The following is a 26119-nucleotide window of genomic DNA, read 5'->3' on the forward strand; positions in this document are numbered from 1 at the left end:
CAGTGTTTGAGGGAGTACCTGAGGCGGCTGTAGCTCAGGAGACGGAGCCGAAGGTTGCTCCACTCTGTCCCTGGGCAACACGCTGACCTCTGAGTCGCTGCTGACGTGTCGGGGTGGGCGTGTCAGATAAAGTGGCTTCAGAGGTCTTACCTGAGCCACCTGGGGCTCCTTCAATGACATCACCTCTGCTGGCAGCGAGGACTCGAGGTGAGCCGCAGAATCAGGATGAAGCTGCTGATTCCTCAGCTCAAGCTCTGACACCAGCAGCTTCTCCTTGCGCTGGCTGACCTGCTGGGTGGAGGAGGGCGGAGCAAAGTTGTCCTCGCTGTTTATTTCAGGGTAAAGCTAACGTGAGCTGGACGACCGCAGAGCTCCAGCTGATCCATGAAGAAAACGCAGGAGGCACAAACTGAGGCAAAGCTTTTATTTTCCTGTAACACGTTACAAACATCAGCATCACTCAGACTGTGACATCACGCTCTCCACCAATCAGCAGCGTTTTCAGCCCCGCTGCTCACACGCTGACATCTACCAGTACCTGTCTCAGGTACAGGTAACCTGAGTCACACCTGAAGATGATTCTGGTCCATTCACACACTCTCTCACACATAATGAGGCAGCTCAGACAGGAAGCTGTGAGTTTCTTCAACATTAAAACAAAATCATTCGTTTTCATCTTCAGCAGACTAAAAAGATTTCACTTCCTGTGAAGTCATCGTTTGATTGACACCTGTCAGCCTGTTTAGCCGTCTGCTTGGTTTTGGTGTCGAGGAATCTGATTGGTAGGCTGCGTTCACGCTGCAGGCGAAAGCATCAAATCTGACTTTTGTGACCCTCTGCGACCATCTATCCGATCATGGTGTGACAGTGTGAACGGCACAAATCCGATATCTTCACATCCGATCTGGGTCACTCTCGTATGTGGTCCTGAGTCCGATACATATCTGATGTTTTAGAAAGCTGCTGTTTGATGGTCACGTCGCATTAAATCCGTCTTTTACGTCACTGACACGAGACAGACGCCAATTATCAGCGCCGGAGAAGACATGGCGAACGCTTCCTGACCATCCAGTGAAACTGCTGGGAAGACAATGTTGGAGAAACAACAGCAATAAGGATCATTGTTTGGCCAAATGTAAATAACCAAACAACTTTACAACTTAAAGGAAAATTGGGAAACGTAAGGTTGGAAACAAGTCTTTACATTAAGGCCATCAGTCACACATACTGTTTGGTCTGGGTGTAAACAGAGCGCGTTGTGTGTGGCGTCTTCTTTTGCGCACGCGGCCGCTCTGAGCGTTCACACTAGAGCGCGTTTGCTGTCGCATTTTATTTGTAGTGTGAACGAGCAGACAAAACAATCAGATTTGATCCAAAAATCTGAACTGAGCATCAAGACCTGCAGAGCGAACGCAGCCTGAGGGCTGTGAGGTAACACCTTCCTGTTGAAGGTGACGAAACCACCTGATTGGTCAGACAGGCTGAGGTGGAGGGGCTCGGGTTCCCTGATGACAGTTTTCAGAAGATTGCAGCAGCACCGAATCTGATCGATGGCGGCAATGGCGAATTCCAGTGACGGCGGAAAGAGTGACCGCGCTGGCCAGCAGAGCGGCGCCGCTGAGGAGGAAAGTGGCTGTGTAACTTCCTGTAACATCAACCAGCCAGCCTGCAGAAAGAGAAGAAGAGTTTCAGGTGTGACATCATCAGCAGGCGATGTCAGAGTGATGTCATCAGATTTCAAATATCCAATGACGTTTGTGAGGACAATTAGACGCACGGTCTTTAAACACATATTTAAAATTTAAGTGGATTTAAAGTTTTTTCTCTTTTAAAGATGGATGAAGCAGGAGGGTGGAGCTGTTTCCCTCACCTCCAATGGGCGGGCTGACCAGGTAAGGTATGGCGTGGAGGAAGTAGACAACGCCCAGAGCTGAGGACAGATACGTAGTTCCGACCACATCAGACGTCACCACTGGGATCAGAGCCACGTAGGCGCCGTCGAAGTAGCCGTAGAGCACGGCAAAGGGCACGAGGAGCGGGAACGAACAAAGTAATGGCGTGAAGAGGCAGCAGAGACCCTCCATCCCCACCGAGAAGACGTAACAGGCCAGGCGGTGCGGCTTCAAACACCTGAGAGACAAACAGGACGCCCGACGGCATCAGCACTCAAATGTCAGCCATGTTTGTGTGAACTGTCCCTTTAAAAAGAAAGCGTTCTGCTGCAAAGTCGAGTGGGCGTCTCCATCGCTATCACCTGCAAACATCGTGACGCTCGCTGTGATGCTGAAGTCACGCCTGCACGAGCTCGAAGGCGCCGAGCAGCACCAATAAAGGTCAAAATCCTAAACACAGAGCGACACGCCGGACGTGTGCTTTGAATTCTCGCAAACGTATCAAAGATGAAGTAAAATCGAACATGGAGGAGACGACTCGCAGCTTGGGTCAGGTAAATGGACTGATTCTCATTTAACACTTTTCTACTCACGCGGAGTACTCGGAGCGCTCAGTCACCCAATCACTGCCATTCACACAAGCACTTTCCAACTACATCCACACTCCGAGAGCAACCTGGGGTCAGTATCTTGCCCAAGAATACTTGGCATGCCAGGGATCGAACCACCGACCTTCTGATCGGTGACCTGCTCTACCTCCTGAGCTACAGGAACCCCAAAGCACCTAGTTGAAGCACCTTTGGCAGCAGGTACAGCCTCAGGTCTTTAAGCGTCACGTGTGGACGGAGTTCATCCTCCACCAGGACAATGACCTGGTGGAGGATGAACCTTCACCCTAGTCTGAGGTCCAGAGCAGTGGAAGCAGGAAGCACCTGCGCTGAGCCCCGAGAGTCACAGGAAGGCTAATAAACGTGCTCGCGCTTCCCCTCTGGAACGAGGCTGTAACGTGTGGAACAGGCCAGCGTCAGTGTTCGTCCTCGCGCACACTCGCCTTACCTTCTGTCCGTCAGCCAACCGAAGGTGATGTTCCCCACGATGTCGATGACCCCCAGGATGGACATGAGGAAGGCGGCGTGCTGGTGGCTGATGCCGGCACTCAGGGCGTAGGGCACCAGGTAAACGAAGGGGAGGCTGCAGCCGCTGGCCAGAAACAGGAAGGACACGGCCAGACCCAGAAAGTCAGGCAGCAGCAGGAAGCGGTACTCCCCACAGGACAGGAGGCGCCACATCCTCCTCAGCCTGGGGGCGGAGCTTTCAGGTGGAGGAGGCGGAGCTAGGAGGTCCACAGAGTCTTTGGGAGGTTTCTCCACGTCCTGCTGTGAGATGTCACCTGCACCAGAACGCACAGGTGAGTCTGATTCTGATTGGCCCGCTGAGGGAACATGTGATTGATGAGAACACCTACCACACTGCTCCTCCTGCAGTGCTATTGGTCGGAGCAGCGCTCCACAGACGCACAGGTTTGCAACGAAGGCGCTGAGGACGAGCAGTGCCCCCCTCCACGAGTACAACTCGATGAGCATCTGCACCACCGGAGCCAGCACGAAGGTCCCGATCCCGCTGCCCGACATGGCGACACCGTACGCCAGCGCCTTCCTCCGCTGGAAGTAACAGCCCACCAGGGCGATGGCGGGGGTGTAGCACAGGGCGAAGCCCAGACCTGCGGACAGATTTTACGTGTCAGCATGATAAAGAGCACGCCGCTGTAAGATGGGGAGGACATGTCTGAGTCTGACCTGTCAGGATCCCGGCGCTGAAGTAAAGCATCTCCAGGCTGGTGGCGAAGGAGCTGAGCAGGAGGCCGCAGGAGGCCAGAAGGCCCCCCGCCACCACCGCCGCCCGGCTGGAGCAGCGGCTCCCCACCAGGCTGCCGACGGGAGCTGCACATACAGACACGCTCAGCCTCACGTGACCACAAGAACCACTCTGTGATGTCTGATTGGCGGTACTCACCACACAGCATGGTGCTGCAGTCCAGCAGGCTGTGGATCCAGGCGGTGGCGGCGTAGTCGGCCCCGAAGTGAGCCTGGAACTCCACGAAGAAGATGGAGACACACCTGCAGACACAAGAGAGGGTTAACACTGCCCCCACCTTTGACGCTCGGCTGCAAAGACACACCATGACTGTCCCTGAAAAAAGTTTCAGTGCACTACAGTACCCATCATTCTTTGCTGCTGCTCAGATTTAAATAGAATTTCTTCATCTTTTGCAGTCAGCTGACTTTGTAAGTAAGTAAGTTTATTTATTAAGCGCTTTTCACAGACAGGCAGTCAAAGTGCTGCACACAAAGATTTGTAGCTCACTGATTGGATGTTTCTTGCCTAAATGCATCTTGGGAATTGTAGTTCTCCCCCCAAAACAGACTGTACATAAAGATGGACGTAAAGTTAAGTCTTCAACGTGCATTCTCCCTAATGCTGATTAGAGTCAGAACAGGAAGTAGGGAGGGTTTAAGGCGGCACTTCCTGTAAACAAAGCATAGTCAGGGCAGGCGTGTGTGTGTGTTATGTAACGTGTGCCAGTCACACATAACTTCAGGATTAATGTGTCGTTGTATAACTGCAGTGAGAAACATGGGGGACGGGCCTGCTCTCTCGCCTCACTGTGAGGACATAACACACGCACAGACGCACAAACACACTCTTTCACAGCGAGCTGATGGAGGGGAGGCGGAGCTTTGAACACATGTTCATGTTCCACAACAAAGACTTTAACTGAACAAACACACACATCCACACATGTGCAATAACACTAAGTGCAATAATCTTTTCTGGCATCGTTGTATTTTTACTCAGTTGTATATAGCATTCGTATTCTATTTTTATCTTATTGTATATTTTTATTCTATTTTATTCTACTGTATATAGTATATTATTTTATTCTATTCTGTACAGCTGTGTACTGTATTTATTCTTATTGTATTCTAATTTTTGCGTCATAACTTTTGCACTGTCCACTTCCTGCTGTGACAAAACAAATTTCCCACGTTTGGGACTAATAAAGGTTATCTTATCTTATCTTATGTTTCTGAGAAGTTTTCCAGCTGCAGCAGCAGTCGCGCCGGTCTCCGGTCGGAGCAGGAAATGTGGGTCAAAGGTCACAGGAGGAGGCCGCGTGTCTCTGTGTTTAACCCATTCAGCCCCGGGGGCCAGGCCGCAGCAGGGCGGACCCGGCGCCTCCGGTAAACTTCCTGTTTGGAAGAAAGGAATAGCATAGACGATCCGGTCACTGCGGGCACCGAGGACTCCTCCGTCAGACGCGTCCACCCGGGAAGCACAGCTGAGTGTCACTAATTACTGGATGGAAGCAGGTTTCCTTTGGCTGACAGCAGTGTCAGGGCGTTTCTGAAATGTCAACCGCTCTGCCGTCCTCAGGGGGCGGAGTCTTTAACGACAACATCACAGATGCGGCTGGTGGTGCAGCGGTGCAGGTGTTTGGTGTAGGGGGTGTGGGGCTGTAAATCCCCCGAGCGCAGAGCGAGCAGCAGAGCTCCAGAGTCTTTGAGCTGCACGTGTCCTTCACATACAAAGACGCTCTCCTGCTGGAGAGCTCTGCTTTTAGCTTGGAACGACGTTCTGAGGGTAGAAGGTGAGCAAACACCGGCGAGGCTGTTCGGAGACGATCTCAGAGGGAAAACCGGTCACGCAGCTTACTCCTTACGAGGAAAAAGTAATCTGAGTACTAAGATTAACTGAACCTGAAACAAGCAGCCTGCACGCACTGTGGAGCCAATGCCAGCTCAGCCTCCCCCACCCATTAAAACCAGTTCACCCCGACACACAGCCCCATCTCCCAGTGAGACCAGCTACACGCACACACATAATTAGATGTTGACTGCTCTCAGATCAGTGTCACGTGCTGAGAAACGGTGTGTTTTTGAATCTGTGTGTTCTGGTTTCTGCCTGGTCTGACTGGTGCTCTGCAGGCCTGCGGTAAACATGCTTACATGCATGCTTACATAACATATTCTTAAATATTTTATTAATAATCTTAATCTGCAGAATAACGAGGAACTACAGTGTAAAATAGTGCACACCCCATGCCCCCCTGTAGACACACCCCTGTATGTGCTGAAAATACCTGTGAGGTGTTTTTCCTGTTATTATTCCCCGACCTGCAGAGTGTAATACTTCATCATAAACACGTAGCACTAGCTGGTGTGATGGTACTTATAGTGCTTTTTTACTCAGTCTGTTTTCACACACTTCATTCAAACGAGATGTCCCACCGATGACCCACTCTAACAAACAAGCCACAGGTGCCCAATATAATTATAAGTTACTTCTACTGAGCATGCTCCTAATGCAGGGCGTTCAGACTGATGGTGTGGATGTGATGGTGAATGAGGCGGAGCAGAAGTCGCATCTTTTTGTGCAGAGGGATGAATTCTGTAGACCTCGTCAGGCATGTTTGAGGCTCATACTCTTTAAAACTTTGGATGCTAAGTACCAGCAACAAACACCATCCACAAACCTGCAGCAGCTCTCTGTGCGCTCTCACTTCTGTGCAGAATTGTGAATCAGTGATTCTGAGAGGCGGTTGAACTCTGGCCCACACATCCTCTGGCTAAGTGCTGAACTCCACCCAGCTTCACGCTAGGGCTGGGCGATATGACCTAAAATCCATATCGCGGTATAATTTGAAGCACGTGTGGTAACGATATATATCGCGATATATTCTTTTCTTCTGTATAACGTGTTTTCCACACTTAAAATCCTTTAATGTTCTCAAAAATCGAGAGTGTGCCTTATGTATGACTTCTGGTTGTGCTTACTGACCTCGAACCGATTTTGGCTGCAGAAATCTGTTAAAAATGTCTTGATGGATTGTCAGAGCATTACGGCTGCCGTAGGGAGGAGCTTCACGGAGTAATCTGGGTCCAAAACTCCATCAACTTCACGTCCCAAAGTCAAACGAACACTGAGAGTTAAAAACGGTCTAAATTCTTTCATCTTTAATTAAATCATCAGCGTTGCTGCTTTACCAGGTGTAACAATTAAGTTTAACATCCATGAAAACAGGATTTATTAAATGTAACAGAGTTAGAAGTTAGCAGGAAGTTAGCTCGCTAGTTTCCACCTAAACATGACATAGCATGTTCTGACTGAGAGATTTCTGAAGCTAATTAAAACGTACAGCTCTGCTGTCACTTCCAACATAAATGAAAACAGAAAACTAAACAGCTGTGGGCCAAAGTTCACGGGCCAAAGTTCAGTCAGGAGAACAACTGAGATCATTCATCCACAATACGAGGTTAGTTATTGATATACGGCAACAACATGGGAACAAAGCAGCTGCGAGAGGATTCAACATTAATGAATCAATGTTACGGAAGCGCAGTTTTTGGCTTTCCCCATATTTCAAAAGTGCTTCGCCTCTTTGCTGTGACTGTCACCCGCCATAATTTGCAGATGATAATGGTTTTAGCCGCTGCGATGCTTTCGACTAAAACAGGCGCAGCTTGATGACATCATCAACATGCGCTATCACGATATAGTCAAAATCTCTGTCGTTGGCCAAATTTATATCGTTTCTATCATATATTGTTTATATCGCCAACCCCTACTTCACGCCACCCAGCTTCAGGCCTCAGACGCTTTTTCACACGCAGCCACGTCACTAATTAATTAGGGATGGGTATCGTTTAGGTTTTATCCGATACCAGTATCAAACTGGTACTTTTGAAACGGTGCCGGTGCTCAAACGGTGCTTAAAGAATGGAGAACACAAACTTTGTCCAAAAACCTCTCATGTTCAGCTGTTTTTTGTAAAAAGATAACAATGTTAGCCTTTTCTGCAGCTATGGGGCATATATGGTATCACTCTTGGCTGGAAGCAGTGCTTAAACAATGAAAAAAAAACACAAACTTTGTCCTAAACCTCTCATGTTCAGCTGTTTCCCACTTTTTCTTTGGTCATTTTAGCCTTTGTGGCCAGGGTGAAGGGAGTATCTGCCATCAAACAAGAAGACAGCCGCATGTAGCTATGATGATGTTTGCTAGTTCACCTTACATGCATTAATGTAATAACGTGGTTAGCCTACTCAACGTAAATTACACACGAACAACATTAAGCTACTCACGCAGAGAAGAACGGCTGCTGCTGCATCATCATCCTCATCATTTCTGCTACACTGGCAGGGCTAGGGGCCAGGACTCTATTCTTCGTGTTTTTGGGGGATGTTGCTAACTCCGGGTCTGATAACAGGCACCACACCCGCAGTAGATGCGCTCGGTGTGAGGTCTCGCAGCAAGCTATCAAATACGGCGCATTTCTCGGCTTTTAACAAAATGCTATACGTCTCCAGGTGTTTCATCAGATTCGAGGTGTTACCTCCTTTGACAGTATCACAGTATCAGCTTAAAGCACTTGTTGCTGCTGAGTTTGCATCTTTTGCTGTGAAGTACAGCCAGACTTTGCCTTGGGCATTTTTAATCTGAAGCTCTGCTCTAAAAGAACGTACGTGCCTGGACCCGCCTACTATCCTCAGAAACGTAAAATGATTGGCTAGAATCCAAAGTGTATCACAGCTCAGGAAAAAAAATAAATGTGCGCTGCTTTTCGGTCTGGTTACTACCGTTTATGTCAGAACCGGTGCCATGATACCGGGACCCATCCCTATAATTAACCTCAGTAATTGGCAGATGTTTCTCCAGCAGGTTTTTTTAAAAGTAGTACACAATGTTCCTTTTTTGTTGCGTGTGTAACAAAGAGAAACATGCTGCTGTGTCACAGTGAGAAGACTGGTTTTAATTTTAGGGCAGATCTCTGGACCGTCTTCTGTTGAATGGTTAAAGGCTGTTTGGCAATCGCTCTAATTGGCCTGAAGTCCTCGTTACTGAGTCATGTCACAGGAATGTTGTCTGCATGTCTTTGATTCTTCTTTCACTGAAGATTTTGTCTCTGAAAATGTTTTGATCTCTTTAAACATGTCCACATACACGCTCAGGTGCCTCTTTAAAGGTGTATCAGGGCCATAATGAACCCAAAGTGACCTCAAAATGCAAAACAACAGAAGCGATTCTTGCCCGTCTCTTTTATGTTTGCACAAATCAGTAAACTCTGATATAACAGCCAGTCTAACAGACACCATCATCTGTAGCTACACTAACACGGCTGTGTGCAGTGTTGGTGTGGACGTCCACGATCCCTCACTCTGTGCACCAAGACTGTAAGGGTCCTCACACAGCTATAAAGACCAGTATATGGATGTGCGTGTGTGCGTTACCTGGTCACTGCACGTGTGCACACCGTCACCATGAAGCAGCATCCAACAATCACCCACCCCCACCCGCCATCCGGCGGCGCCCCCCGGCTGTCCCGCTGCTTTCCAGCAGCCATCGCTGCAGCTTCACCACGGTGGCTGACCCTGGAGCTTCTGGTGCAAACCTGAAGCTGGTCAGCTGCTTCACAACAGCAAAACAAAGGTAAAAGTGTGGCTTGGACCGCAGGTGATCAGGTATCCAGGGGCACTCAGCCCTCCCCCAATGAGGGGTGGAGATCGGCCAGGTGAAGCTGGGTGGCAGAAGGACAGAAGAAGGAAAGGAAGACGCTCAGATTGTCTCCAGCAGATTAAAAGTCTCCTTCAACTTCCTCTGAGTCGAACCCAGTAGAGTCCCAGTGGAGTGACAGTGGAGTGACAGTGAAGTCCCGCCACCCTAATTCTGTCTGTGGGTCTAAAAGTTCCTGCGGTCAATGAGTGACACCCCCCCACCCCCACCCCCCCTCAATCATTAACCACACTGTGTGAACGCTGAGGCCCCCAGCCCGGACCTGATGACGGCAGAGTCAGCAAAGAGTACTGCTGCGAAGGGAGCGCTTAGTTCTCCACACCCTACCTCCCCCCAGGGCTAGGGGTGGGTGGGGCTGACTGAAGGGAGGATGTCTCAGGTGTCGGGTGACGCAAACAAGCATTTCCAGTCAGACAGACCAGAGAGACCACAGTGTGTTCCACAGCAACCAGTGTGTGTCACACCCGAGGGGTGTGCTATACACCAGGACCAGAACAAAGACTGGGACCAGGACCAGAACAAAGACTGGGACCAGAACAAAGACTGGGACCACGTCCAAACTTTAAAGGACGTAGAGATCTGAGACAGACACGACCGTCTGCGGTGTTCTTTAATAGAGCATGAAGGTTGAATAAAACCAGTATTTTCACCATTTTTGTGACTAAACACATTGAAATGAAAACAATGGCCTGCTGGACTCTGTGTGGTTTTTTAAAGTCCTCCGATATTTCTGTCTGTCTCAAATTTCAGATTCTTTCTTTTTTCATGATAAATAAGATCAAACAAATTTAAAGGCTTTTATATTTAATATAAATTTAATATAAATATTTATTATAAATAATATAACTCTTCAAAAACCGGCAGATCTGAGACAGAAGGACCGAAATGTGTTTGATGAGAAACTGAATGTGTCGTGATAATCAAATGTACAAAGTTCATTAATTCACTGGTTTCCACACAAATAACATTTCAGACAACAGCAAATGTTCTGGTGCGTTTAGTGTTATCACTCTGAGACAGATGGCCAGCAGGTGGAGCCCTCCACCAATTAGCACGCTGAGTGTGATCACCTGTGAAACACCTGGTGCATGAGCCATGTGTGCACCATCAGACCAGCGTCACCAAGCTTGGAGTGAAAGTTGACACAGCTGATGCAGGTAATGATGCAGGTTATGTCGGTGTGATCAGGCCTCACTGTGACGCTTACAGATGGCCCAGGATGCTGCTGCTCGCCTGCTGACAGGGACAAACACTTGTTGCTTGTTTATCTTAGAGTTCATTTAAAAATGTTATGTTTGCTTTTAAAGATTCGAATGGCCGAGCTCCTACGTACCTGGCAGGCCTTCTGCACCTGCGCACTCCACAGAGGTGTATGTTACTGTGTTTTACTGGAAAGAACTTTAGCTTCGATTTTATAAATAAAGTTGGATTGGATGTGTGCAAACTGCAAAGACAGCTCACATCTGGATCCGTGTGCATTTGTACACGTGTGACTGCACTTTACTGCAAACTGTGTACGCACAATAGGAACGTGTTTTCCTGGATAACGTCAGTGTCTGCTGCTCTTTCTGTTTCTCAGTCAGAGCTGTAAAGAAATAAAGAGGACCGGCCTCCACCTTCGCTGGAGGATGTGAGCCGGGGTGTTGTGATCCGGCTTTCCAGGTTTAGATCAGTGATTCAGTCAGCTCACGATAAGGCTGAAGGATGAACACGAGTTAGAAAAACTGGGCCAAGTTCAAAACGTGACATTTCCACAGACACGTGCCGGCTGTGTCTGATTACGAGCAGTTCAATAAAACCCTAAAACCTGCTCCTCTGTGTGGATACTGCAGTGACTCGGCCCCTTGGACGCCTTACTGCTGGTCGTGTGGCTCCTCCTCAGTTAATGTTAACAGTGTCAGGCCTCCTGCTGTGAAAGAGCCATCATCGCTATCCTTTTACTTTGTCGTGCTGTTTGGACCGTGCACAACCACATTTCAGTGACTGATTAACAACGCGTGGGCTGCGGGGTTGTGCAGTGTCGTGTATGCAGACATATTATTGGAGCAGTTTGAGCCCTTTGACTGTTATGTTGTGTATAAATGTGTGTGTCCAAAAGCTGCTGCATCCTGTTTGAGTGAGGTTAAAGGGGTCAAAGGGTTTAAGGACAGGTTCGTCCCACCAGTGCAAACGTTCCCGGTGTCTCCGGTGTCTCCAGACATGACCGTGGTTTTGTCCTGATCCGGTTTCTTTTGTGACTCCACTGATAAAATGAAGGGAATCCTGAGAAGGATGAACAAAAGTCCGCTGGTCTGAGATCAGCTGATTCATCACAATGTGATGATTCGTGTCTGTGGCAGGTTCACCCAGCGCGGCGATGCTACCCTGCAGCGGCCATGAATGCTGTTGCTAATAAAATCACACCTGGATGGATGGAGGGGTTAATTGGCTGGTTTACCTTAAAGTTCACGTTATCCAGGTGACTGTAACAAGCAAAGGTAAGTAACTAATGATGCGTGACAGGAGAGTGAGCCAGCTAGCATGTACCTGCTCACAGTAGCTTTACACGGCCAAGGTTTTATCTCGAGGGTTAACTGTTCTCAGTCTAGTCTGAGTAACGAGCACCAAACTGTCCTCCATGTCCTCCTGCAGCACATCCACCCGCACACTTTACACGACTTTAATGTCTTACTGGCAGCTCTGACCTTTGAACTTTGTTCAGACAATACAGATTATGATTTTACAGCTTCACAGAAGGAAGAAGATGTTTTTCCTGTGAAATAATTTGATCGTGGTTGTTTCCTGGTGTTTCCACAATTCAGACTATGAAAACAGAGAAAAGCAGCAGAAACTCAGGATCTGAATCAAATCTGAAGACCTGAAGATGAGACACGTCGTAGTTTTACTGGGTGAGTTTTCTGCTCTGCACTGATGATAAACCTGTTAAAAACAATCTTTAGATTAGAACAAACAACTCATGATCATCGCTTCACTCTCATGGTGTGTTTAGACCAAACACAAATCCCTCTTTTCCCATGATTACATATAGAGATACAAAATTTGAGCCTCAGTCATCTTTATGGACCGCCAGCCCTGTATCATTCAGCTTTGATATGGAGACAGAAAAAAATAGGAAGGGAAAAGTTTGTAAAATCAAAATTCATTCTATATCTCACAAATGTTCATTTCTGTGCAGATTGTACCTTCTTATTTTCCTTTGGCTTTGCTAAAAAATAACGTCTTATTGCAGATTATATTCTGCCACTGAGAACCTCATAAGCTCTTTTATAAAAAGGTACTTTAATTTAGCAATACACACAAACAAACAAACAAAAAAAAGAAAACAAACAAACAAACAAAGATACTACGCACTAACAATAACATAATGGCACAGTGAAACCCGCAGATCTGCTCGGCCTAGGGGAGCTCCCCTCCACCTCTTTACAGGTCCCATGTCGTTAGGTTTTTACTACTGTCCACTCAGCACTTTGCAGTCCATCCCTGATCATATTCGGAAGGGTATTTCCAGTCTCTTTTATAAACTACCTTAAAAAAAAGTTTAAAAACTATTTTCATCGTTACAAACATAAACTTACCTTTGTGGTGTTACGGGGACCTGCTCTTAAGGACTCACTGAGGACAGGGAGACTCGTCAGGTCCCCACAATGCAAACATCAAACTTTCCTCGAGGTTTTGGGATTATTCAGAAATGTCATAAACTTTTATCTGTAATTGTTTGAAGATCTGAGTTTATTTTTTAACTTTGCATTTGAATAATAAGGGAATAAAATGATTAAATTTAGTAACGTAATGATATGAACCGTTACAAATTATTTAACTTAAAAATCTTAATTAATGTTAAACTTTAGAATAAAAGAGAAAATCTGAAGACTTTTGTCCTAAACTGAGTTTAACTACTTAAAGACCATCTTTTAGTGTTTTAACTTATATGAAAATATTTGGTCTGAATAAATATGCAATAATTCTGGTTATTTATTTTCTCCTAACTGAAAACCCAAGGCTGTGTCCATAAAAGTCTAAATCTGTGTGTGTCCAGCTGTTTTGTGGGTGTGTGACGGCGTTAAGTTCGGTCAGCTGTGCAGCAGTAACCCGAGCAACAGCCGGAGGACGTCGGACAGATGGGGACAGGGACAGTACGGAGCCGGACGGTACTCAGAGATCACGTTTTTGTTGTAAGGCTGGTGTGGACGATGTGGCACAGCTGCTCACAGCTGGATGTCTGCTGGTTACAGGGGGACCAGACTCCACCAAGGGCTGGACATCAAGTGCAGCGACGGCGCCGCTGTCTACGCTCCGTTTGACGTGACTCTTAACGGGAAACTGACCGTCTACACCGACCCCAGTAAGGCAGCCATCAACGAGGGCATCAACCTGTCAGGACAGGGTGGGTCATCACGCGCAGCCAGCACTAACAGAGTTACTGATCCTGGTACTGATTCACTGATCGAGGCGTTGCGTTTGCGTCCTGCAGGTCTTTGTTTCAAGCTGTTCTACGTGAGGCCGGACCGAACCTCAGGAACGGTGAGGAAGGGGCAGAGGATCGGCACCATTTACCATTTACCACAGCTTTTTTCTGCTTCCCTGTCTTTGTCATGGGGCGATCGTGGCTCAAGAGTTGGGAGTTCTCCTTGTAATTGGAAGGTTGCCGGTTCGAGTCCCGGCTTGGACAGTCTCGGTCGTTGTGTCCTTGGGCAAGACACTTGACCTGTTGCCTACTGGTGGTGGTCAGAGGGCCCGGTGGCGCCAGTGTCCGGCAGCCTCGCCTCTGTCAGTGCGCCCCAGGGTGGCTGTGGCTACAATGTAGCTGCCATCACCAGTGTGTGAATGTGTGGATGTGTAAAGCACTTTGGGTCCTTAGGGACTAGTAAAGCGCTGTATAAATACAGACCATTTACCATCTTTGCTTTTTTATTGAGTGAAAGAAAAACGAGTGCTGCTGTGTTTTTAAACTGAGAATACGAACGAGTTGACACGTTTGATCAGAATCACATAATAAACTGAACAATAAAGTAAATAAAATTTCACTTTACTTTGTGTTGTATAATAATAAACAGAGCAACTGGGGTCAGAGACAATCATCAGTGTCCAACGTTCTCAACTAAAATTGTATTGAAGATTAAAGTTTGTATTATTGAGACTGTGCAGCTGTCAGTAGCCTGATATTGTAAAACCTGGTGCATGACTCCACCCACCAACCGCCCTGCCGGTAGAACTGCACGACGAATTACAGGCCAAAGCCGTGAAAACAGTCAAGAGAAAAATGTCGTAAAATATCTGTGCTTTGTATCCAAGTTCTTATTATTCATCCTGACTCTTCATTAAAGAGCTGAGGAAGCAGCTGGTCCACCACAGGTCTGTTGCAGTCACTGCCATTACAACCGACGTCAGCTTCTCAGACACATGAAGGAAGAGCTCAGCTGTAAAGACATCTTATCTTAATGACCTTGTAGTACCATATCACCCTATTAGAGCACTTCGCTCTCGCTCTGCAGGCCTACTTGTTGTTCCTAGAGTATTTAAAAGTAGAATGGGAGGCAGAGCCTTCAGTTTTCAGGCCCCTCTTCTGTGGATGGATCCACAGCCGTGCATCATTATAGCCCCGTGTCCATTAGTACCTACTCTGCTCGACTCAGAGAATCCAGTGACATCATTAGTATGCAACACGACAACAACAAAGGTGGACGTTGAGGCGATGATGTACCTGCTGCTCAGTCTGTGGCTTTTCGTCTCACTCGGGGACCACAGTTTTGTTTTTAGAGTTATTTCCTTTGTTGTCGGGTTCCAAAAATGGCAGTTTTCATTTTCCTGAATGAGAAGCTCTCACAACTCATCGAGTGACGCCACTGACCAGCCAATCGGTGGCATGCAGTCGGACGACATCACATTTTGGTACCTGCTCAGATCACTTGGAACCCGGCCGAGCAGGTACTAAAATAGTAGCAGATACTGTGACCTAATGGGAAACTGTGAAAACTGTGGCAAACCGTGCCGAATCGATTCTAGTAGGTACTAATGGAAGGGGCGTATGTATTCCTTTGACCTGCCTCCTTCTGCCCTCCTCCCCTCGCCTTCACAGATGGCTGCCCCACCCTGATCAGCTCTGGGGGTCGTGTGATTGTTGGGTTTTCTCCTGTAGAGTTTATCTTGCAGTATAACGCCCCTCCAGGTGACTGTTGTTGTCATTTGGTGCTTTATGATAAACATGAATCTGCCAGTTCTCCCTGTGCTGACTCAGTCTGCAGTTCTGCTTCTTGAAGTTTCTGTGCTTTTGTCTTCAGTTTGTTGTCCTGATTGTCCAGCCTTACTGTGTCCCTGACATTTTGCTTGATTTTGTGTGTGCAAGCTTCAAACTGCTGCAGTGCCTTTTTATTTCCTGCGTTTCTTCCCAAAGCTTTAATTCATCCATGACTCCTTCCTCTGGAGTCTTGCTGTCGTCCGGCTGCTTTGGCTTAAAGCAAACGGTCTCTGTCTCTGATGTGCTTCCTGTTCACGACTGCCGATACAACACGTGGACTTCCAGAAAGTACATGAAGGTGTTTCCCACAAACATTACCAGGAATGACTTCACCTGATAACAGCGCTTTGGCGGGATGATAACACTCACCGCGGGTGGCCCAGATTCTACAAACTGCACGTGTCAGGAAGTTTGTTTCTGGGCCAGAGGCTGGACCATCAGCCCCACGTGGTCTGCAGTCATGCACTGATCTGTTCCCTTACAGTTATCACACAGTACAAAACATTACAGATAACGTAGTGTGATACTGAAAGTAAGGCCTGCGCCTGACAGCACACGTGTTCTGGGTGCTGTTTTTCTGTTTTTCAGTGGTTTACTTTCCACTCAGACCTTCATGTGTTTATTTGTGTTTTTCACTTTAATCCCAGTTACTGCAAACCACAACAGGTTCAGCTTTAGGAAAGAGTCTGGTGTTCCACATTCACAACACACTAATGACTACCAACCAACCAATGAGTCAGTGTTTGTGCTGCTATAATAACCTGCAGTGTCCACACACTCCCTCTTTAAGGACTCTGGTCTGAGCTGTTTGTGTCAGTAACTCAGTACTAATTCTGACTTTATGGCTGATTGTTGTAGTTTTATAGCAGCGCTCAAGGAAGTACAAATGTGTTTTTGTTGGACCGATAGAAGAAAAACACAAACATTATCTTCTGGTCTAGAACGTGTTTACAGATTGTAAAGCTCTGCGTGTGTGATCAATCATTCTGATAATTTATTCCCATGTTTCTTGCTTCTGTCCGACATACTGACAGGGTTTTGGCTGATCTGAAGGACAGTGGATATCCAGAGGCTGTGCTAATGTGCCAGAATAATTAATCTAACTCAAAGCTCAAGTTTGACAATAAGTCAAAGTCCTCAAGGACCATGTCAGAGCTAATAAGGGTTATAAATCACATACAGTCATCTTACCCAGGTTGAACCACACAGAGCGGATCAGTTAATTATTAATCTTTCCACATAAAAAGCCCAGACTTGAGGTTTTTCATCAGATCGTTTCAGCAGAACGATGACGATGAAGGTGAGCTCAGAACTTCAAACATCTGAAACATTCACCAGTAATTTGATATTTGATTAGATTAAAAATCAAAATCTTCTTTTTTTATTCTTTTCTTTAAATTGTTGATCTTCACCATGTTTTCATAAAATCGGAGAACGTTGGCTCTGAGGTTGAGTTTGCACTGCTGCTGAGTGACAGTCAGAAATGCAGCAGCTCTACATGATGCTGGAATAACATGCGAATGTCTGTTCCAGCTGCTGTCAGTCCTCCTCCTGGTGCCTCTGCTGAGCAGCTGTGCTCCTCTCGTGCTCCCGCTGGACTGCAGCGACATCTACAACGAAGACAGCAGCCGACCCAGCGGCGTGTACACCATCTATCCCATCGGAGCCACGTCTGCTGTTCAGGTAAACTGGAGCTCACTGGAACTGACCTGCTGCACCTCCTGAGCTACAGCTACACCACAAATTCACCAGCTTGTCAAAATATGGGAATTTTCATAATTAAACTACATTCTAATGAGACAATAGAGTAAAATATACTTGTTTTAGTTTAAATGTACATGAAATCTTGTTTTTTATATGAAACAAAGCACATTCACATGTGCCTAATAATATGGCCAAATACGGTTCTGATAATCAAACTTCTACTTTTATTCCATAATTAATATAATAATGATAAACCACCCAGAATTAAACACTAGCTTTAGTTTGTATAATAATCCCATAATACTGCAGTAATACAACATTACCACGTTTCACTTTGTCATATTAGTTCTTAAATATTTAAAAGTCTGCTCTGCTGTGAGAGCACTTTATCACTTTAAAACTACACATTAATTAATTCCAGTTTAGTTGTATCGGCATGACACAAAATCCTAATAAAATCCTAATCCTGACGAGGTTTGTTTTACAGCCAGAACTCTTAAACTAACAACACACTTACTTCCTGTCCCGGAACAACGCAACAGAAAATGTAAGAAAACCAACACAACAGTTTTCTCTTCAAAGGGCTACAAAACAGGAATAAAATGAAAAACATCCAACAATTAAGGGTGACAAGAATAAAGACTCATTGACTCTGTGGAGTCCCAAAGAGTGACGCAGATTTAACTCTGTCTGTGAAACTGGATTTAACAAATAAGAGCTTAACTTTAACAAATCAAGGTTAGCCTAGAGTCACACTAAAGCAGCTAAAGATGTTTGGACTAGAGATGGCACGATACCACTTTTTTATGTCCGATACTGATATGAATCCGATATAGTGTTTTTTAATCAATAAAATTGTTTTTTTAAATATCTTGCTGCATTTTGTATGAGTTCAAACTCAAGTTTAAAAACAAACACAATTGAAAGCATGTGTGTATTGTTTATGTATTTATACAAAAGCACTCATATATATTCAAATAATTTAAAAAATATGTTCATTTACCTGTTACTACCACACCAAATCCGGTCGATGGTACTTCCTGGCTTGTGTAGCCCCGAGGTAACAAAAGCTCAACACTGCCCCCTAGCATCCTGGAGCACTTCTGTTGTGCTTTGTACGTGCTTTGTCTGTAGGGGCCACCGTAAATGTACTTTTATTTATTCACTCCACATAAAATGTAATAAATAAATCATATAATACAAAAACCAATTATTCACATTTCAACTTTTAACCATTTAAATTTTCAGCTTTTTCCTTTTAAACAAATTTAAAGTGAAACAACACAAAACACAGCAAACAACAACACAATTAAATATAAATTATAATATAAAACAAAAAGAAGATTCTCTGTCATATGGACCTGCATGAATAAACTTTCTGAATCCTTTATCATCTGCAACTGAAAATAGTTGTGGATGATTACTATACCTTTCTAATGTGACGATGTTGTCCCTGGCTCTCTCTCTCTCCCTCCCGCTCTGTTCCTGTGCTACTGAGTGTAATTATCGCCCCTCCCCCCTCTGCTCATCGTTCACGTCAAAGACCCGGCTCTAAGAGCCGTTTCGTTCGTGATCGACACATCACTAGACGGCACAGATGGTACCTTCCCAAAGGAAAAAGTACTATAGCTTACTAGGGTATATTAGACTTAATAGTTACTATATGCAGTGATGGACTTCTATACATTTTACATCAGATTAAAACTTTGGGTGTAAGATTCAGATAATTATTTATTAAAAGCTCGACATTTTAAATGAGAATAAGAAAGAAAAGTATGTCTTTGTGCCCCCTTTTCCCTGTTAATGCCCTATCGGCCCCCCTGGCTAAACTTTGCTAGATCCGCCCCTGCACAGTTACGTCAGCTGTAGAAAAAGATCCTCGAGTAGAAAGTAATATTAAATACATTCTAACAACAGCTGATCAAGCTTAAACGTGCTGCTGTTGTTCAGCCGCTGGTTTCCTCTTTCTGGTGCAAAGTGGGCCAAAAACAAACAAGAGAGACGATCAGCTGATCATTGATCAGCTGATCATTGATCAGTTTCATGATTGGAGTAGCAGCAGGAGAGAGAGCGAGAGAGTCAGTCGCTCCATATATTAGTTGTTAAACTTAACGCAGGAATGCTTTACAAACACTCAGAGATGGACTTGCACACTTGCTTTACTTCTCTCTGGGATCACTTCCTCAGAGATGAAATGCTGGTTTGAGGCTACAAACACACACAGCTGCTCTATCACGTGACCACACTGCTGCGACGAGCTACGGCTATGAGCAGAGTTACCCGTGTGGGACGTTTTGATATTTAATGGATCGATTACATTTTTTATTTCTCTCCGCTATCCGATCCAGTGATTTAGGTCAGTATCAGACCGACACCGATACGTAATTCCCATGTTATTACGCTGTATCCATATAGATGGCCCACCCTGTAGAAAAATTGTTTGAGTTTGAGTTCATGAAAAATGGGGGCAAAAACAAAACAAAAGTTGTGTTTATATTTTTGTTCAGTGTATTTAAAATAATATTTTAATATTCTGTGAAATGTAAATGAAATAGTTTTTAATAAAATACTTTTACAGTTTAATGATACTAATTTATTTATAAAGTCTGAGCTGAGCACTCAGTAGGAGGTTAAACTGTGACCAGTTACAACCAGTTCCTGCTGATACTTCTAATCAAACTGATATCAGTATTACACACTGAGATGTTTCACTAATGTGTGTGTGTGTGTGTGTGTGTGTGTGTGTAGGTGTACTGTGACATGGACTCACTAAATGGACGCTGGACTGTGAGTATTTGAACTCCCAGCTTATTTTCATTTTGTGTGTAAAATTCAGTTTTATTTATGAACCAAATCACAACAACAGTCGCTTCAATGTGCTTTGTATTGTAAGGTAGACTCTCTGTATGTACAATAATACATACAGAGAGAAACCCAACAATCATTTGACCCCCTATGAGCAGCACTTTGGCGACAGTGGGAAGGAAAAACTTCCTTTTAACAGGAATGACTTAAAATGAAATGAAAATGACTCCAAGGTTCCTCACAGTGTTACTGGAGGCCAAGGTAATGCCATCCAGAGTAAGAATCTGCTTAGATACCATATTTCTAAGCTTTTCAGGGCCGAGTACAATAACCTCAGTTTGATCTGAATGAAGAAGCAGAAAGTTAGCGGCCATCCAGGTCTTTATGTCTTTAAGACATTCCTGCAGTTTAACTCATTGGTGTGTGTTATCTGGCTTCATGGACAGATAGAGCTGGGTGTCATCTGCATAGCAGTGTAAATGTATGCTATGTCTTCTAATGACATCCCTAAGGCAGGGGTTGGCAACCTTTAATGCTCAAAGTTGCTGGTGAAATTTTATTTATGAAAGAAAACATTCTGAACTCTGTAAAAAGACACCGTGAGTTGAAGGTCTCCCTCAAATGAAATAAAAAGCAAAGTTAAAATATACATGCAGCAAACCACTGTTTTGATGGACACGTGCAGTCTGCATAACTGTCTCTCCTAACAAGACCAGGTTTCCTCCAGAAAGTTTCCCAATTACCTGTGAAGCCCACATCTTTGGTGATCACAGTGGTCGTACACAGGAAGGCAGATGATTACGGTAGCAGGTGAATGAGGTGGAACTCCTACTAGGACAAGCTGAGGCAACTGATGTGAACAGCAGTCTCCCTGAATGTCTCCTCCTGAGGAACGAGGAGGTCAGGTGGTGCAGGAGCAGGATGGGCGGTGACCAGCTCAGTAACAGGAACAGCACTGACCCTGGTGTTGAGCACAACAAGCTCATGATGACCTGACGGTGGAGAACATGAGGTGGTCGTGTGTGGAGAAAGGATACAGTGCTGTAGAAACAGTTAAAGTGTGTAAAAGACTGTGAATGTACTGTTTGCTGTCATCTGAGAGAAAACCAGAGTTTCTCTGTAATAAGCAGAGAGGAGCAGCGGTGTGGGGAAAACCTGCAAACAGGCGTCTGGCTGCACTGCTGCAGGCTTCCAGATACTCACTGTTGGAGGCTACAAGGAATCAGCCCAGCTGTCTGCACGATGTCCAAACTAAAGTCGCAGGGCGTTAGTGGTACCTGTCTGTGGTTCTGACTAATCTTGAATGCCGTGTATGTCCAGCTGGTTACCCACCTTCTCGTCCCCAGGTGTTCCAGAGGAGGACGGACGGCTCGGTGAACTTCTACAGACCCTGGAGTCAATACAAGATGGGCTTCGGTAACCCTGCCAGAGAGTACTGGCTCGGTGAGCAAAGTGCAAAGCTGAAACTCTGATGTGACTTTGTGGACACATGTTGAACCAGAGAAGCTTCACATATCAGAGACTTGTGCATGTTTCTGGTTGTTTATAGGCCTCGAGAGTCTCTTCCACCTCACTCTGAGGAAAAGGTACGAGCTGCTGGTCGACATGGAGGACTTCAGTGGAAACGTGGCGTTTGCCCGTTACTCCTCGTTCTCCATCAATCCAGAGTCCGATGGATACAGACTGCACGTGTCTGGATTCATTAACGGAGGGGCAGGTGGGGAAGTATTCTGCTCTGACTCTGAAAGATGAATGAGTGTCAGGTCTTACATCTGGTTCCTCGTTTAAGCTTAGTTTGAAACCTCCAACAAGTTTAGTTCCAGAGATGTTCCAGCTGTTCCATTTACTGATGATGTCATCACAGCATCATGTGACCTTCGTGCTGTGCAAACAGGAGTCGCTCACCGAGGGCTCTGCTGACTGTTTCCATGGAAACAGATAAAAAGGTTGGAGCTGTATCCCACCACAGATCAGGTGGTGCGGAGACATACAGGATCAGCAGGGAGCTGAACCTGCTTTGAGTCCAGTCTGGGTTGTGGTCCACTGAGAACACTCCCAGTACACCTGCTAACCAGTCTGACTGGGATTAGTGGTAATGTTGGGCTCATTCATCTGTGTTTCTGCAGGAGATGCCCTGAGTACTCACAACGGACAGAAGTTCTCCACATTTGACAAAGACCAGGACAGCTGGTCAGGGAACTGTGCAAAAACATATCTGGGGGCGTTCTGGTACAACATCTGTCACAATGCAAACCCTAACGGGGTTTATCGTTGGGGGGCTGATGATACTATCTATGCTGTTGGTGTGGACTGGTACCAGTGGAAAGGTCATGACTACTCCCTGAAGACCATCAGCATGAAGATCCGTCCTGTGCAGTAAATCCGCAGAACAAACACAGAGGCGTTTATTAAATATATAACTATAAATCTTTTACACATGACTTTTCAAATTTGTACTTTGTTCATTTGATGCATTAACATTTTGTGTGTTTTGTATGAAACTTAAACCAAATAAATCTATATGAAGGCTGTTCAAACTGTACTACAGCAGCACACAATATGAAGCAGTTACAGTAAAACGTGAGACTGTTGCAGATTTTTAATGTGTGTTTTCACAGTTTAACAGTGTAACCTGTTTATCCATACATGACATACTGTGTGCATGTTGGATTTACTTCATTCAACAGTGGACATTGGTTGCACACAGATGTTCTGTGTTGGCAGGACCTTAAACAGTTGAGTTAAATTAACACAAGTGATTCATATTCAATAAACTTGAGCATTTAGTGTTGATTAAATGTGACTGAAACATGTTTTGATGAAGTCATTTGAGCTTCTGGAATATTTGAATCCATCACAATTTTCTCACTTTGCTCCAACACTGTTCAATAACTTTTACCCCAATGCTACTTGGTCACTGAAATACTCCGTGTTATCTTCATATTACATGTTGGTATCATATTCCAGTATCAAATACACAATTTTCCAATGGAGGCCTTATAACAGATTGTAGATGGTTGCCAGGATCCACCAGTAACCTTTCAAAATAAAATGTCTGATTTCACTGCAGTGACAGCAGGTAAAGAACTGACCTGACATCACTGCTCTACTAAAACATAAACCAGCAGTAATGCCAGTTTTTCACTGTTTTGTCGAGGTTCTCAGAGCATCTTTAACTTTCAGAATCAGTATGACACGAATGTTTCAGAGCAGCAGTCAGACTGTGAGTGGGTCTGGGTGCAGTTCCCCCCTCTAGGGGCAAGGGTACCTAGACCCGGTTTGTAGAGTACGCTTGGGGAGTGTGATCGTGTGTACAGCGTCTCTTTGTCTGTCTCCACGTTGGTTGAGTGTGGAGTGAGTGCATATGAGAGCATGAGGGTGGGAATGGATGTTTGTATCTGTGTGTGCCTGTATGTCTGTGTCTATATGTCAGGTTGGGTGTCAGGCGCCACCTCTCTGGGGACACCTCAGGCCCTCCAAGGTTTGGAGGCCTATCTCCACCCACCACCACTTCCCCTGCCGGTGGCGGACTCCCTCAGGTGTCGGTGTGTTGGTGGTTCTTTGTGTCTGGGGGTGGGCGTCCGGGTACACACCGGCTCACTCCTTGGCGGCCGCTTGTCGGGGCCTGGGGCCTGGGGCTCGCTCGGGCCCCTTTGGAGGTGGGGTGCCCCCGGCCTCTCGGCCTGGGGCTCGGTCACTCAGGCGCAGCTGGGGGCCGGCGGAGCTCACGGGCGCGTCACTGCAACTCCCCCTGGCTTCTGCTCCGCGGCTGCTGGGCGAGCCCTCATCTGGGACTCTCCTCAGCTCTTACTGGGACAGTGGCGCGGCTGCCCCTCTGTTGGTCTTCCATGGTCTCTTGTGTTCTGGGGGCCTCTGGATGTCTGGAGTTTTGATCTCCTCCATACCTGCTTCACACCCTGGAGGACGGGGCTGTGGCCCCCCCACACTCCCTAGCAGATCATTACATGGAGAAACCTTTGGAATGCAAGCATGCTGATCCACACAGGTATGCACACATGGGTATTCACAGACGCGGACTAAAGCTTTCTTGGCTGCTACCTCAAAGCACATTGTGCGCTGTCTATCTTGCGTGCTGCACAATATCGTTTATTATTTAGTAAATATTGATATCTATGACTAGCTAGTTTATTGTGATGGTGCTTTGTTTTCTCTATTATTATGTTGCTCTTTGTTGTTTGCTGTCTCCTCTGTTTGTTTTTTTTTTTTTTTTTTTTTTTTCTCCATACAGGTGACCCAGGAGTTCTTTTTTTTTTTCTCTCTCTTCCCCCCCCTTCTCACCGTCTCTTCTCCCCTTTGGTTTTCTTTCTTTCTCTCCCCCTCTTTCTCTCATTCATTCCCCCTGTCCTATTTATTAAAAAAAAAAAAAAAAAAAAAAATGACAAAGGATGAACTGAAGCTCTGCCATCACGTAATGTCGCATACTGCTGTTTCTGATGTCATTTAGAAAAAAAAAAAAGAAAAAAAAAGACTGTGAGTGTGTTTGATGAAGCTCTGATACCTGATATGAATCATTATCAGATGCATGCTGATAATAAATGAGAAGCAAACGTCTCTTGTTGTCTCCTGTGTCATTCCTTGCTGCCCTCTAGTGGTCACAGTAACAAACTACAGCTCCACCTTCTTCAGGGGCAAAAATGCAAATATTAAGTTTCCAGATTAATTTAATATCTATTATCAATAATAAATCTATTACCCATGACTTCTCATAATTGCACTCTAGTATTAATGAGATGAATATACACAATGCTCATGGCTCCACTCCAGCTAGAAACCCTGCCCTCAGTGTTATGCTGCGTGAGCCACAGATACTCCAGCACCAGGGGAGCACCAGGCGCCTTAAACAGAAATAAACTGATCTTTTCAACATAGTTACTCAGCAGAGTGAGGTGGATCTCCTGAGTGCAATGTGTGATGTTGTTGAGTCATGTGCCATTCAGAGCAGCAGCAGTTGGGTGAGGGGAACCAGTGGGACCCCCAGCTTTTGGGCAAGGGTCTCATCCAGAAAACTCAGCTCTGCTCTGGAGTCAATGTGTCACAATCTGGCTATGAAGCTGAACATGGAGACCTGGCATACATAGAAGAACCTGGAAACATGACATGAACATAGCAGACGACCCAGTTCAAGACCTTCTACATTATCTTCTGTGGATCCAGCTGTGCATGTTCCTTGTTCAAGTTTGCTTATTTCTTTCCAAACTGTTGCTCTACCTGAGCTAGAGAAGCTCGAGTCAAATGCTAAACCATGTGGCTCTCCAAACAACGACATTCCTCCATGTTTTCTTAAAGAGGTGTTTCCTCCCGTTGGACCACATGCTCTGAACTTAATCAGTACCAGCCTCTTGTCAGGTCAAGTACTGAGTGAGTTTAAGCATGCAGTTCCCCGCATCCCTTCAATTATGACAAACTGTAGACCCATGTCTAAGCTTTCTTTTCTGAGTAAGATCCTGGAAAAGATTGTTCACACCCAGCTGATGGACTATCTAAATGTTTTTCAAACTCCAGAAGCTCTTCAGTCCGGTTTGAGCCGTTTCACAGCACGGAGACAGCTCTCATAAAGGTTATGAATGTCATTTTGTTAGCGACTGGTAAACATGCAGTGCTTGTTTTGTTGGACATGACTGCTGCATTTGACACAGTGGATCATGACCTGCTGATCTCTCGACTACAGCATTGTGTAGGAATTTCCAGCTTGGCACTTTCATGGATAAAATCATGTCTCTCTAACAGGAGCTTCTGTGTTGAGTTGGGTTCGGCTTCATCCTCTGTGGCCCCTCTGCCATGGGGTGTACCGCAGGGATCTATTATTACGCCATTACTGTTTCATCTCCTGCCACTGAGTGCGATCTTAAGAAAACAAAAAGTTTCATTTCATCTATATGCTGACGATTGC

At 45.7% G+C, this 26119-nt stretch overlaps 3 protein-coding genes across 4 annotated transcripts; 2 read left to right on the plus strand and 1 right to left on the minus strand.

Moving 5' to 3' along the window:
• Nucleotides 1-410: 410 nt before the first annotated feature.
• slc16a12b (solute carrier family 16 member 12b) lies at nt 411-9649 on the minus strand. Of its 2 annotated transcripts, none has more exons than XM_086304642.1 (7): nt 9182-9649; nt 3906-4009; nt 3689-3832; nt 3358-3612; nt 2949-3282; nt 1871-2130; nt 411-1666 (listed from the first exon to the last, which is right to left on the minus strand). In XM_086304642.1, exons 1-7 carry the CDS (start codon nt 9292-9294, stop codon nt 1473-1475), a joined length of 1404 nt encoding a protein of 467 aa, XP_086160768.1. In that variant the 5' UTR covers nt 9295-9649; the 3' UTR covers nt 411-1472. The 2 variants fall into 2 exon arrangements, with proteins under 2 accessions (XP_086160768.1, XP_086160769.1); XM_086304643.1 differs by lacking the exon at nt 9182-9649 and adding an exon at nt 8036-9170.
• A 3835-nt stretch (nt 9650-13484) lies between these two features.
• Nucleotides 13485-16377, plus strand: LOC147324132 (leukocyte cell-derived chemotaxin-2-like; the record flags this gene model as incomplete). Its single annotated transcript, XM_086304904.1, has 4 exons — nt 13485-13612; nt 13697-13848; nt 13936-14078; nt 16288-16377. Coding segments are annotated over 4 exons (513 nt in total), but the record flags the coding sequence as incomplete, so codon positions are not given.
• A 586-nt stretch (nt 16378-16963) lies between these two features.
• On the plus strand, nt 16964-22967 carry LOC147324133 (microfibril-associated glycoprotein 4-like). Its single transcript, XM_086304646.1, has 6 exons — nt 16964-16999; nt 17233-17382; nt 20152-20190; nt 21555-21651; nt 21758-21925; nt 22335-22967. The coding sequence occupies exons 1-6, from the start codon at nt 16988-16990 to the stop codon at nt 22586-22588; spliced, it is 720 nt and encodes a 239-aa protein (XP_086160772.1). The 5' UTR covers nt 16964-16987; the 3' UTR covers nt 22589-22967.
• The last annotated feature ends 3152 nt before the right edge of the window (nt 22968-26119 follow it).

Source organism: Aulonocara sp. 'chitande type north' Nkhata Bay, linkage group LG8 (assembly GCF_057382095.1).
Source record: "Aulonocara sp. 'chitande type north' Nkhata Bay isolate Kocher_YH1m ecotype deep benthic linkage group LG8, A_spYH_male_GT1.1, whole genome shotgun sequence".
NCBI lineage: Eukaryota > Metazoa > Chordata > Actinopteri > Cichliformes > Cichlidae > Aulonocara > Aulonocara sp. 'chitande type north' Nkhata Bay.